General features: G+C 43.0%; 2 protein-coding genes across 2 annotated transcripts; one reads left to right on the forward strand and one right to left on the reverse strand.

Annotated features, from left to right (window-relative positions):
- The first annotated feature begins 255 nt into the window (after positions 1-255).
- Positions 256-4,800, forward strand: c7h10orf53 (chromosome 7 C10orf53 homolog). The gene is made up of 3 exons (XM_021608827.3): positions 256-471; positions 617-736; positions 3,831-4,800. Exons 1-3 carry the CDS (start codon positions 378-380, stop codon positions 3,893-3,895), a joined length of 279 nt encoding a protein of 92 aa, XP_021464502.1. The 5' UTR covers positions 256-377; the 3' UTR covers positions 3,896-4,800.
- A 1,100-nt stretch (positions 4,801-5,900) lies between these two features.
- Positions 5,901-12,336, reverse strand: LOC110512351 (uncharacterized). Its single transcript, XM_090240459.1, has 9 exons — positions 11,848-12,336; positions 11,447-11,585; positions 10,985-11,159; positions 10,210-10,372; positions 9,409-9,535; positions 9,047-9,260; positions 8,120-8,668; positions 7,427-7,573; positions 5,901-6,330 (listed from the first exon to the last, which is right to left on the reverse strand). The coding sequence occupies exons 1-9, from the start codon at positions 11,852-11,854 to the stop codon at positions 6,202-6,204; spliced, it is 1,650 nt and encodes a 549-aa protein (XP_090096585.1). The 5' UTR covers positions 11,855-12,336; the 3' UTR covers positions 5,901-6,201.
- Positions 12,337-12,427: the final 91 nt, after the last annotated feature.

The following is a 12,427-nucleotide window of genomic DNA, read 5'->3' on the forward strand; positions in this document are numbered from 1 at the left end:
TATAATAACTCACACTGTATCTTACAGGGAGCATGTGTTATGCCGCGTTCATGTGCAAGTCTTGTCTAGGAAACTCGTACATTTCCGACTTGCTAACTGAATGAATGCGGCATGTGTATAACTACAACCAGTTAGCAAGTCTGACATTTCAGAGTTTCCTCGTTTTGACTAGTCAATAAACGCAGCATTACGTTGAGCGGTGACTTCTCCACAAAACGGCTTCACGGTGACGTCACACCAAACCAGTAAATTACTTCCTTGGAGATGACGGTCGCGCCCCGTCGTTAGGGGCACTGCTGTGCGTAACACAGGCCAGAAATTAATCCAGGACATAGAAGAGGTTTAGTTGGTAATAGGCGTTATCAGCAATAGTTACAATGCCTCAAAATGCAGTAGTAATCGTGCGCTACGGCCCTTATAAATCGTGTGGCATCGTGGACCACAGAACGTTTCGTCTGATTGGCCTCCAAGGTAGATATAATCCTTGGCTACATTCAAATAAGTGTGCCTATTGCAGCGTCAAAGTGCGTATTAGTTGTATATATGTGAGCAGTTAGTAGCCTACCTTTTAGTTTCCCCGATAATGGCACTTATCCATGTCTTCTAACTTTCCTAGCTGCATTGAAAGAGAATGGACATCAAAGTGTATTGGAGAAAATGTCTGATTGGAACAAGGTGGAACTTGTGGTCAATGGAGAATGTGTCTACACATGCAGCATAAAACAACTGGAGTTTGGTAAATTCAATGTAGATACTGTAGATTACTCGGTCAAAGTGTACAGACTCTTACCTGTGGTCAATTATGACGTATCGTTTTCACAGAGTTAGGTATGCATACTGTAACTGAATGCACATGGATATAACCCTTGTCCACTCTCTGATTGTGACCTCATCTGTAAAATAAAAAAATAAAAAAACGAATTCTAGAGCAGGGGTATTCAACCTAGTCTGCCACCCCTCTAGGGGTCCGCGAAAATATATCAATAGAGCAACAAAAAAGTGGATACATTTTTGTTAATGAATATTGCTAGCAACAACAGAATGAACACATTTTGAAATGCATACCTACAGTAGGAAATAGGACAATATCTTATTTCTAATGATGTCAACTTTATTTCTCAACTGCCAATTACACATAGAAGGGAGGCCTGTGACGAAAGTAACGCTTTTTGTTTCTATTTACTCAGAGATCGATAGAGCTAGAGACACCATATTGTATGACAAACAACTTCTATGTCCTCTACCATTAGCAACTGTAATTTCATGTATATGGTAAATGAGTTTAAATTAAATAGACTGAGAACAAAACTACCGCAATGTTACTTTTGTACTTGCCGGCGGGGCGGGAGAAGTGCACAATATTTGTCTCATCTCCATGTTTCTGGGTTGTAACGCTCGTTAATTTCAACCAATGTACTACCAGCCGTAAATTCATGTTTGTGCGGATTTGAATAAGTAATGCCAAAGGTTCGACATTTAGGAAAATGAACCATACGTCAACATCACAGTGTTGCGAAACCACAATAGTTAGCCTTACAATATTAATCGGACTAAAATGGATCACATAATATCTATAGTAAGCATAATTTTCTAGTCTCGCTTTAATGAGAATATAGTAGATGATTTTCAATTACTAGTCATGCTATGCTCCAGTTGTCCATGTCAGGCGCGCTCCTCGTTCCTTGATAGAATCAATGTCTTTATTCTCTTCTAAAAAGGCAAACTCATCATGCTTATCACATTTTCATGGCTTGATACAAGGTTATTGACCCCCAGAATCATAAAGATATATATTTTTTAACCACTAACCTGTTGATAAAAGCTTATGTGAGAAGCTGATCCTTCAAGCCAATTGATTAAGGCATGATTCTAACGATGTTATATATCATTTTCAAACATTCAGTCACTTGTTGATATTTTGCTGACATTATAAAAGCAATATGAGCTGGAGGAGACAATGACCTGTGCTTAAAAGTTCTTTGATTTGATTCCGGGTCATCAGTTTACAAGGTGTTACTTTCGTCCCATCTGTCTCTCCCAGGCGTACACCCAAGACTAGCTAGCATGATACTTGAAACCTACGCTGTCATTTAGTCACTAGATGGGTTAAGAAAATGACATACACTACATGACCAAAAGTATGTGGACACCTGCTCGTCGAACACCTCATTCCATAATCGTGGGATTTAATATGGAGTTGGTCCTCCCTTTGATGCTATAACAGCCTCCACTCTTCTGGGAAGGCTTTCCACCAGACGTTGGAACATTGCTGTGTGTACTTGCTTACATTCAGTCATAAGAGTATTAGTGAGGTTGGGCACTTGTCACGTGTGCTCCCTCTCCGGCCTCTAGGTCACCAGGCTGTTCATTATGGCGCACACCAGTCACGACCGTTACATCAGACTCGCCTGGACTCCATCACATCCCTGATTACATTCCCTATATATGTCTCTTCCTTGGGTCCTTCCCCAGGCGTTATTGTTTCTGTGTCAGTTCTGTACATTGTTCGTGTTTCTTATTTTTGTGTTGTGTTAATTTATTAAAACACTCACTCCCTGAATTTCCCTCCTGACTCTCAGCGCACATCATTACAGCACTAATGTTGGGCGATTAAGCCTGGCTCGCAATCAGCATTCCAATTAATCCCAAAGGTGTTCGATGGAGTTGAGGTCAGGGCTCTGTGCAGGCCAGTCAAGTTCTTCCACACCAATCTCGACAAACTATTTCTGTATGGACCTCACTTTGTGCATGGGGGCATTTTCATGCTGACACAGGAAAGGGCCTTCCCCAAACTGTTGCCACAAAGTTGGAAGAACAGAATCGTTTAGAATGTCATTGTATGCTGTAGCGTTATGATTTCTGTTCACTGGAACTAAAGGGCCTAACCCAAACCATGACAAACAGCCCCAGAAAAGTATTCCTCCACCAAACTTTACAGTTGGCACTATGCATTGGGGCAGGTAGCATTCTCCTGGCATCCGCCAAACCCAGATTTTTTCCCGCCAGACTTCCAGATGGTGAAGCGTGATTCATTACTCCAGAGAACGCTTGTGTGCGGCTGCTCGGCCATGGAAACCCATTTCATGAAGCTCCTGACGAACAGTTCTTGTGCTGACGTTGCTTCCAGATGCAGTTTAGAACTCAGTGAGTGTTGCAACCGAGGACAGGCAATTTTTACATGCTATGCGCTTCAGCACTCAGCTGTCCTGTTCTGTAAGCTTGTGTGGCCTACCACTTCACAGCTGAGCCATTGTTATTCCGAGACGTTTCCACTTCACAATAACAGCACTTACAGTTGACCGGGGCAGGTCTAGCAGGGCAGAAATTTGACAAACTGACTTGTTGAAAAGGTGGCACGTTGAAAGTCAGAGCTTTCCAGTAAGGCCATTCTACTGCCAATGTTTGTCTATGGAGATTGCTTGGCCGTGTGCTCAATTTTATACACCTGTCAGCAACGAGTGTGGCTGAAATAGCAGAAGCCACTAATTTGAAGGGGTGTCCTCATACTTCAAAATAATGAAAAACTATCTACCAAATCTATTAATTTTAAAATGTTGATTACTTGTCCTTTACATTATCATTCACCTAACAAGAGGTGACAAAACATTTTTGAGAACGTAGGATGGGGATCCCTGGGTCGCCAATTTGCCTGGGAGGGGGCTTCTGGGCAAGACAAGGTTGAAAACCCCTCTTCTAGAGCCATCTATATGAAGCCATCGTCATAGAGTGTTCAGATTAATCAGATTGTCCAAGTCACTGATTATGATGTCACAGTAGCATTGAGTACATTGTGTTTATAGAGTAACAGTCATTTATTCTGCCTTCCACAGGAGGAGATGGGAAACTGGACCCCCTATGCAAGGAGGCCGTCACTGCTGTGCAGAATGCATACTGAGATACACCCACACTCTACCAGGAGATTGGTCAATGGGAAGAATCTAGGCAAATCTAATAGTAAACCTGAAGAGAAGCACAGCAACGGAGACTTTTTGTGTTTTTTTTTTTGTTGATGACAAGCATTACAGTACCATACAATAGTGTTCTCCAGCATTAAGTTAAGTGTTGTTGTATTTATTGCTACAAAATCTCGGGGACCCAGAATCAAACGTGCCGTGTATGCTGGTCATCTCAACAGTCTGTATTGAGAGACTGCAACATGCTAATTGCAACATGTAGTCATTATAGTTTCTTATGATTGTTGCTTTGTGGTGATTGACTGAACTATAGTTACTATATCATTGTCGATATTGTCTCAGACAATGTTATGTCTTGTCCCTGTCTGAAAACATACATGACAAAATCCATATAATTCCCTTAACCTTTGGCATACAACCATTCTTAGATCTGCTTCCTGTGGTCTCTCTCCTCATCTGAATATGATTACTTCTGCAATCCATTCTCAATTAGCCTTATGGGAGGGATTGTGCACTAATAGAATCATACCCCATCGGTCAAACCACAGACCAAATTAGCGGACCAAATTTGCATTGCAAGCAAAAATCCAAACAGTCAGGCAAACACTGCCACACAGTCACAGTCTGGGGTGTGTCCCAAATGGCACCCTATTCTCTATGTCGTGCACTACTTTTGACCAGAGCCCTGGTCAAAAGTAGTGCACTCTTAAGGGAATAGGGTGCCATTTCGGACGCCACCTCTTGAGGTTAGGCTCAATGTCAGCTTCAACGTTAACCAAAAACATATGGAGGTGCTTATAGGGGTTCATGGCACTTATCACATTTCATTTCAATGTAATCAAGCCCCCCCCCCCCCACACACACACATATAAATACATTACGCCTCCTCTTGGCCTGTGATTGTCCTCGAAATGTTATTAATGCTTTATTACTAAAAGCAGCCAGCTTGGAGGACTTTATTTTTGGGTGAATATCAGACAATGAAAAGAAAACCTTGTCCCCCCATCGTCTGAAAGAGCCGAGATGATTACCTACGTTTCTTCCTGTGAGGCATCAGTGTATACCTCCCAAATGTCACTCTATTCCACATATAGTGCACTACTTTTGACCAGAACCAGTAGAAGTAGTGCACTATATAGGGAATAGGGTCCCATTCGGGACGCAGTGTCTAGCACTGAAACACATTTAAGGGGGAGTAAACAAAAGGAAACTAACTGAAATATACTGTATTTTTCTCTCCTCACGCCTCCACCCTCCTAAACTATTGCCTGAAGCTCCTGTTTTTAACAGCGCAATGCAGTTTGCTAGATCTTCAACCTGGCTAGGTGGATAGCACAGTTAATGTACCTGACAGCGAAGCTATGGAATTCAGAGAAAACATCTGGGTGTCAAATGAAAGCGATTGTCAAAGCAAATAGACTCAGGCAGTAGTGAACTCCTTTAGGAGGGTTATTGTGATGTCAAATGCTATTGAATAACTGGTAGAGAATACAGCCAGATGACTCCACTTGCCTGATTTAAAGATGTGGCTGATTAGTCCATTTAAGTGCAGCCTTAAGTTACATAAGGCTGCTGCTGTTCTTCCCATTTGGAGATGAAGGACTGGAACAGACAGGACTAGAGATAGTGAGCGGGAAGGTGGGCTTGTTACTGTAAGTAGCCTATATACGTTTTGGAATATGTTATTATTCTTTTCAGTTTGAGGTTGTGTTTAGTCTTTCAGGATAGCGTTAACAGTTCTGTGCTGACCTTATATCTCCTTAGCCTTGGTAGGTCTACACAGCCCTTCCCAGACCCTCACAGTGAGGGCTACCATTCTCTCCTTGGACTATAGTGGTGTACACGCCTATAGATTAATATTGCTCCAACAACATGTATGAATAGGATCCCTGAGGCCAATATTACTTCTTCTTTCCCTAGTTGCCGTAGTCTACGCAAGACTATCATGACCCCTATAGGGCTGTTGGAGTTGAGTGTGACTTTATCTTTGACCAGGAAATGTGCTTTATTTAAAAAGCCACAGTGCCCTCTAGTGGCAACATAGAGACCATTTAAAATCTTCCAGATATATCCAGCATAACATCAAAATAAGGAATGCATCTCAACATGAATTCTGAGCACATTTTTTTAAATGAAATTGGAATCAAGTTTATATATATATTTTTTTACAGCAAAGGGACACAGAAACCCCTATTAGAGTGGTGGTCTACGCTAGAGACATAACACACTTCAACATGAACATGAGTATACAGTACTATTGCTACAGTATCTTGCCACACGAAACAAGCTACAAATATAAGAATCGGTCCAGTTTTTTCTGGATGTTGTCGAAGGCGTCTTTGCCCAGGTAGTCCACCTGGCCCTCCTCCCACAGCCTCCGCTGCTCCAGATCATCCTCCTCTGTCTTGGCAGCAGTCTACAAGGAAATGACCGAGATGTTCAAAGAAAATACATTGGAAATAACCAAGATGATAAAAGAGATTCAAAATGACCAAGATTATATGATAGATTAGGAACCAAGATGATAAATTATATTCGTAATAACCAAGATGATAAAAAACAATTGATTAGGCAGCCATTCCATTCACCATCAGTCAGAAGAGTAATGAAAAATGAAAGATGGAGAGATGAGGAAAATTCAAATAAATCACTAAGGAATGGTTACCGGGAGGCCCTGAAGCAATACGAGGTGTGATATTTTGTTGTTAAGATCAAATATGTTAATACTGTTGTGCACCAGCAGAGGGTGTTACTACAGTAGGAATTTGTATTTTGCCAACAGTTTCTGTAATGTTGATCATTTAAACATGGAATGACATATCGATCATTTCTTAAATCAGTTCCTAATAGTAGGCTTTAAATATACACTTAGTGTACAAAACTTTCGGAACACCTTCCTAGTATAGAGTTGCAAGGAGGGTAGCCTAGTGGTTAGAGCGTTGGACTAGTAACCGGAAGGTTGCAAGTTCAAACCCCCGAGCTGACAAGGTACAAATCTGTCGTTCTGCCCCCGAACAGGCAGTTAACCCACTGTTCCTAGGCCGTCATTGAAAATAAGAATCTGTTCTTAACTGACTTGCCTAGTTAAATAAAGGTTAAAAAAAAAACTGACTCCAATGCTTCCCACAGTTGTGTCAGGTTGGCTGGATGTCCTCTGGGTAGTGGACTGTTCTTTATACACATGGGAAACTGTTGAGCGTGAAAAATCCAGAAGCGTTACAGTTCTTGACACACTCAAACCGGTGCGCCTGACACCTACTACCATACCCTGTTCAATGGCACTTAAATTGTCTTGCCCATTCACCCTCTGAGTGGCACCCATACACAATCCATGTCTCAATTGTCTTTAACCTGTCTCCTCCCCTTCATCACTGATTTGAAGTGGATTTAGCAAGTGACATCAATAAGGGATCATAGCTGTCACGTGGTTTGACCTGGTCAATCTACGTCAAGAGCAGGTGTTCCTAATGTTTTGTACTCTCCGTGTATATTAGTGTAGACAGGTGGCGTACAGGTTCAGTGGCAGGATCCTCCATGGGGTTGAAGGCCGTTTCAGTGACCTCTGACCCTTCCTCACTGGGTCCAGGTGGGTCCTGGTTTGCTGTTCTGTCTCCAGCTCCTCCCTCCTTCCCCGTGGATACACCCTGACGTTGGGTACGCTGTAGGACAGGGACCAATCACACATGGAGTTAGTTATAGGTCGCTCCACAACAACAGACAGCTAGAGACACCCAACTAAAATTGTAAGTATTTGACAAGCATCCACTTTAATATTTGTTATATATAAATTATATATATTTACTATTAGTGTGGTAAATTAGTACCCACTGAATTGTTTACACCAGGTTGCAAGTATTGAGAGCAATGGCTTCAATCATATAGGTCCGTGAGTCAGATTTCAATAGGTGTTGAGAAATAATTTCATTCATTTTCTCACACTGTTCCTTCCTATGACGCATTGACACTGGCAGGGTGTGCACAGCCTCTAGAATCACAACCACTGCGATAACCTTAAATTCTCGAAATTCTTGCTCGTTGAGCAAAATCCCTCAAGCTGATCAGAATTCGTAACCGGGTTAAAGAGCTATCAGAATTAACAACTAATACTTACTACTTCCAAAATCCCTCAGACACTTAAGTCATACCTAATTAATAATCATAATGCAGAGGCAAAAGCTCAATATCATCTTTTGTTAAAGACTAACCATTTCTCCTGGCTGCGTGGGTGAATCAAGCCTCTTCTTCCTCTCCTCTGTGAGCAGATTGACTTTTCGGAGTAATGATTCTGTGAGGTCCTCTATCAACGACACTGTTGCTTCTCTCCCCTTTGGCTTATCTTCTTCTCTTGCCTTTGGCTCATCTTTTTCTCTCGCCTTTGGCTTCTCTTCTTCTCTCGCCTTTGGCTTCTCTCCTCTCGCCTTTGGCTTCTCTTCTTCTCTCCCCTTTGGCTTCTCTTCTTCTCTCCCCTTTGGCTTCTCTTCTTCTCTCCCCTTTGGCTTCTCTTCTTCTCTCCCCTTTGGCTTCTCTTCTTCTCTCGCCTTTGGCTTCTCTTCTCTCCCCTTTGGCTTCTCTTCTTCTCTCCCCTTTGGCTTCTCTTCTTCTCTCCCCTTTGGCTTCTCTTCTCTCCCCTTTGGCTTCTCTTCTTCTCTCCCCTTTGGCTTCTCTTCTTCTCTCCCCTTTGGCTTCTCTTCTTCTCTCCCCTTTGGCTTCTCTTCTTCTCTCCCCTTTGGCTTCTCTTCTTCTCTTCCCTGGCTCTGTGAAAGAAGTGTGATGGTGTGTACTGTTGAGAACCACCTAAGGTATATTGGTATAGGTGTGTAGAGAGAAGAAGAGTAGGGGGCAAGAGTACTGGACTCTGATCTCTCTCTGTGGTACTTTTGCGTAAGAACAACAGACATAGGAGAAAACACACATGTTCTCTATAGGATGTACCTTGTAGTTCAACTACGCAGTCTGTCAAATGCAAACGTTTACCTAAATGTTCAAATGTTGTATACACTCTGCTGTGGTGCAGTATACAGTACATAAAACAGCAATGCAGTGACATTTTCACTTTGTTTTGCTTGTGGTTATGTTAAAAAGTGCATATACAGTATGAGAAAAATACGAGAGTCAATTCTACAACGTCTTACATGTTGCTTTGGCCCAGCATGTTGGCTTGGCACAGCAGGTTCTTGATGGGACATTGTCTTTATAAGGTGATGTAAGTAGGTGTACTCCATCCACCACTGGTAAACAAACTCTTCCAGGTGGCTGTTGGTGTGCTGATTGGTCTGTGAGTTAGAACGTAGATTCCATGGCTTGACCGAACCCAGGAAGTGGACAATCTTAGCATTGTGACCATATCTGTGTGGGACCAGGATAACAGTACAATATGGTCAACATCAAAAAGACGTAGCAGGGTTGGGGTCAGGCTTGTGGTCAAAATATGCTTTTCAATCACGGAAATGTAATATTTACTGTAATGATCCACTTGAAGTTAAATATGACTCACTCTTGATAAGCAGGCAAATAGGTGTAGACTGCGATGGCACTGAGGTTGTACACAAAAGGCAGGTGTTTACTGATATCTCTAACAGCCCAGTCACTGAAAAATGTGTTCAAGAGGCCCTGGTCCCCACCTGAAAACAGAGAGGGCATACCGTAGAGTTACTGTCAGCTCAGATCATAAGGAAGAGCCAATGAAGAAGTAAAGTCATTTCTGTAATATTGTTGAGATAGGTAAAGTTGCTATGCAAATGGACAATTCTAATATGGCATTGCTGGTATTCTCAACCGCGTGGTAGAGCTCTGTAATTTCCTAAATGAACATCAAGGTGTGTTTTCCAAATGTCTTTCAAGAAGAGACAGTTAAAGGGCTAGGGTCAGGGTTGAGGCTAGGGTCAGGGTTGAGGCTAGGGTCAGGGTTGAGGCTAGGGTCAGATTTGAGGCTGGGGTTAGGGTTGAGGCTAGGGTTAGGGTTGAGGCTAGGGTTAGGGTTGAGGCTAGGGTCAGGGTTGAGGCTAGGGTTAGGGTTGAACTGGGCTGTGGACTTGAAGCTAGGGTCAGGTTTGAGGCTAGGGTTAGGGTTGAGGCTAGGGTTAGGGTTGAACTGGGCTGTGGACTTGAAGCTAGGGTCAGGGTTGAAGCTAGGGTCAGGTTTGAGGCTAGGGTTAGGGTTGAACTGGGCTGTGGACTTGAAGCTAGGGTCAGGGTTGAGGCTAGGGTTAGGGATGAACTGGGATGTGGACTTGAAGCTAGGGTCAGGGTTGAACTGGGCTGTGGACTTGAAGCAAGAGTTAGGGTTCTGACTGACCGTCGAAGCTGCCGTGTTGTCGTGCATGCTCCAACAGCCTGCCGTGGGTGATCAGAGAGGGCCGGAACACAAACACCCCTGAGTTAAAACAGTCCGGCCAGCCAGGGTCAGGGGCCGCAGACAGCTCCTCACGCTCAAACAGCTCGTCCACGTTACACAGCACCTACAGGCCAGGGAGTCAACAGGAAACAGAGGAAGTTAGTTTTTCTAATGCCATTTGTACAGAGTTCATTTATTGGACATTTTCTGCGACATGAACACTGATTTGATTAAAGTCAAGATCCAGATCAAGGGTCATGATGCCGTTTGTAGGTACTGCACATACCTGTGGATGTTTTCTATAATGAGAGCTCAGATTTATTGTATGACACTGGATGTGCTCATTCTGTATCAATTTCAGTTGAACTTCCTACATAGCCCTCTGACCAGTCGGGGCTCCATTTGCTTGATCTTGACACTCAAACCAAACACGCCCATCTCTGCAGCACGTAAAAAGCGCTCTGTACTTGTCTTTACAGAGCAAAAATATGACGGTTTGTCCCATGGCGATTGTCACATTCATGTTAGGTACTGATTTACCTTTCAATGACTATGTTTGGGTCCATGATAGTTACAGATACATAATTGCACAACTCAAACATTAAAATTGATTTGCTGGTAAAGACCAAGCTTTGACATTGTAAGGTTTGCTTCCTTGGTTTTAAAACAAATTGATTATTGAGTGGGTGTTTATATGAGAGACAAGTGGTGTCTCGGGAGATTTCAGTACACTCACGAGTGTGTCTGCATCCAGGAACACACATTTGCTGTATTGGGTGAGGGTCCAACAGTGGAGCTTGGTGAAAGTGACACCCAGTTCTGGTCGTCCCAGCCAGGATAGATGTGCTTGGTCTCCACTGTCCAACACATCCACTACCAGGACCTGGTCAAACACATGGCCCAGGGCAGCCCTATGGGGAGAGAACACAGGATTTACTACAACTAACAGTCCGATTTTACATAATTTCAATACACAAGAAATACACTAGGTCCGCAGCGAACCCAGGACCGCAAACGACTCCATCCAGTGAATCTAATGCCCCCTTAACTGATGAGAGACAAAACACTTAATTTGTCTGATTCTTCCGGGACCTCTGTCACAGAGTATAACTTTCATTCACATTCTAATAGGTCATGCATCACTCTCCATGACTCGGTGATATTACATTTCTGTCTGAGATGCATGGACTTCTCTCACCGTGCCTGGCTAGAGACATTAGTGGAGACCATCACAACAGTCTGGCGTGTGGTCCTGTGTCGTCGTAAACACTGTCCTACCACCAGAGCCCCCATGCAGTAGCTGTCTGTGGTGGCCAGGGTGACAAAGGCCTGGTTCGCTGGTGGCACAGGAAGGAAGAGTGGGTGGTGTTATTCATAGAAATAGATGACCAACACCCAGCAGGGGATTTTAGCAGTTTTACTGGGCCATCAGCGTTATGTTCTTTTAAGAGTTAAAAGTAGTACATTTCTCAAGTTTTTCCTCGCGATTCAAGCGCTTCCTCTTTTCCTCTTGCTAGAGATTGCAAGAGAGTGACGTCAATCAACTTGACACTTGGCAGGTTATATTAAACTGGTTATAATATAATGATGAGAACTTACCTGGCATGGTGTGTGACAGCGACTCCTCTAAACGAACAACAACTTGAGGCAGAGGTAAAAGTGATAGATGGTATTAGAAGTGTCAAAGTGATCGATCAGGTCCCGCACCACTGGCAGAGAGGACTTGGCAGAAAATGCACTGGTTTCCCCTAAAATGAAACTCCAATATGTTGATACTGCAGTCCGACAGTCCAGCGAGTCCAGCAGTAGTAACTGTCCCGCAAACAATAGATACAGAATGATCAATACAAAGTTTTTTTTTTTTAAATTACAGCTATTTCAAAGTTTAGTAGTATTAGTTGTAAATGTACTATGAGAGGTTATATCTAAAGCCAGGGGGTGTAACCTCAAGCTGGTAGATACACAAATAAATCTGCCGTTTTTTAGACCAAGAGCAAAATCAGTCTCTCTGTTTGAGTTCTCGGTCATGTGTCACTGGTCATTCAACTAAAATGAAAAGTTGCAGAGTTTAAGCAGGACCTACTCTATAGAGTCTGCAGTAGTCCAACCCCTGGAACTAAGGGCATAGTACTACGTGCAGATGCATTCAAGAACCGTTAGTCAATCTTCATGATATACA

This window comes from Oncorhynchus mykiss, chromosome 7, assembly GCF_057628025.1.
Source record: "Oncorhynchus mykiss isolate SJ-2025 chromosome 7, ASM5762802v1, whole genome shotgun sequence".
Lineage (NCBI taxonomy): Eukaryota > Metazoa > Chordata > Actinopteri > Salmoniformes > Salmonidae > Oncorhynchus > Oncorhynchus mykiss.

Coding starts and splice junctions, on each gene's coding strand:
- c7h10orf53 (XM_021608827.3), top strand. CDS start 378: ATGCCTCAAAATGCAGTAGTAATCGTGCGCTACGGCCCTTATAAATCG. Junction 472..616: donor TCGTCTGATTGGCCTCCAAG/GTAGATATAATC, acceptor TAACTTTCCTAG/CTGCATTGAAAGAGAATGGA. Junction 737..3,830: donor CATAAAACAACTGGAGTTTG/GTAAATTCAATG, acceptor TGCCTTCCACAG/GAGGAGATGGGAAACTGGAC.
- LOC110512351 (XM_090240459.1), bottom strand. Junction 11,160..11,446: donor AATGTCTCTAGCCAGGCACG/GTGAGAGAAGTC, acceptor CTCTCCCCATAG/GGCTGCCCTGGGCCATGTGT. Junction 9,536..10,209: donor ACAACACGGCAGCTTCGACG/GTCAGTCAGAAC, acceptor CTCTGTTTTCAG/GTGGGGACCAGGGCCTCTTG.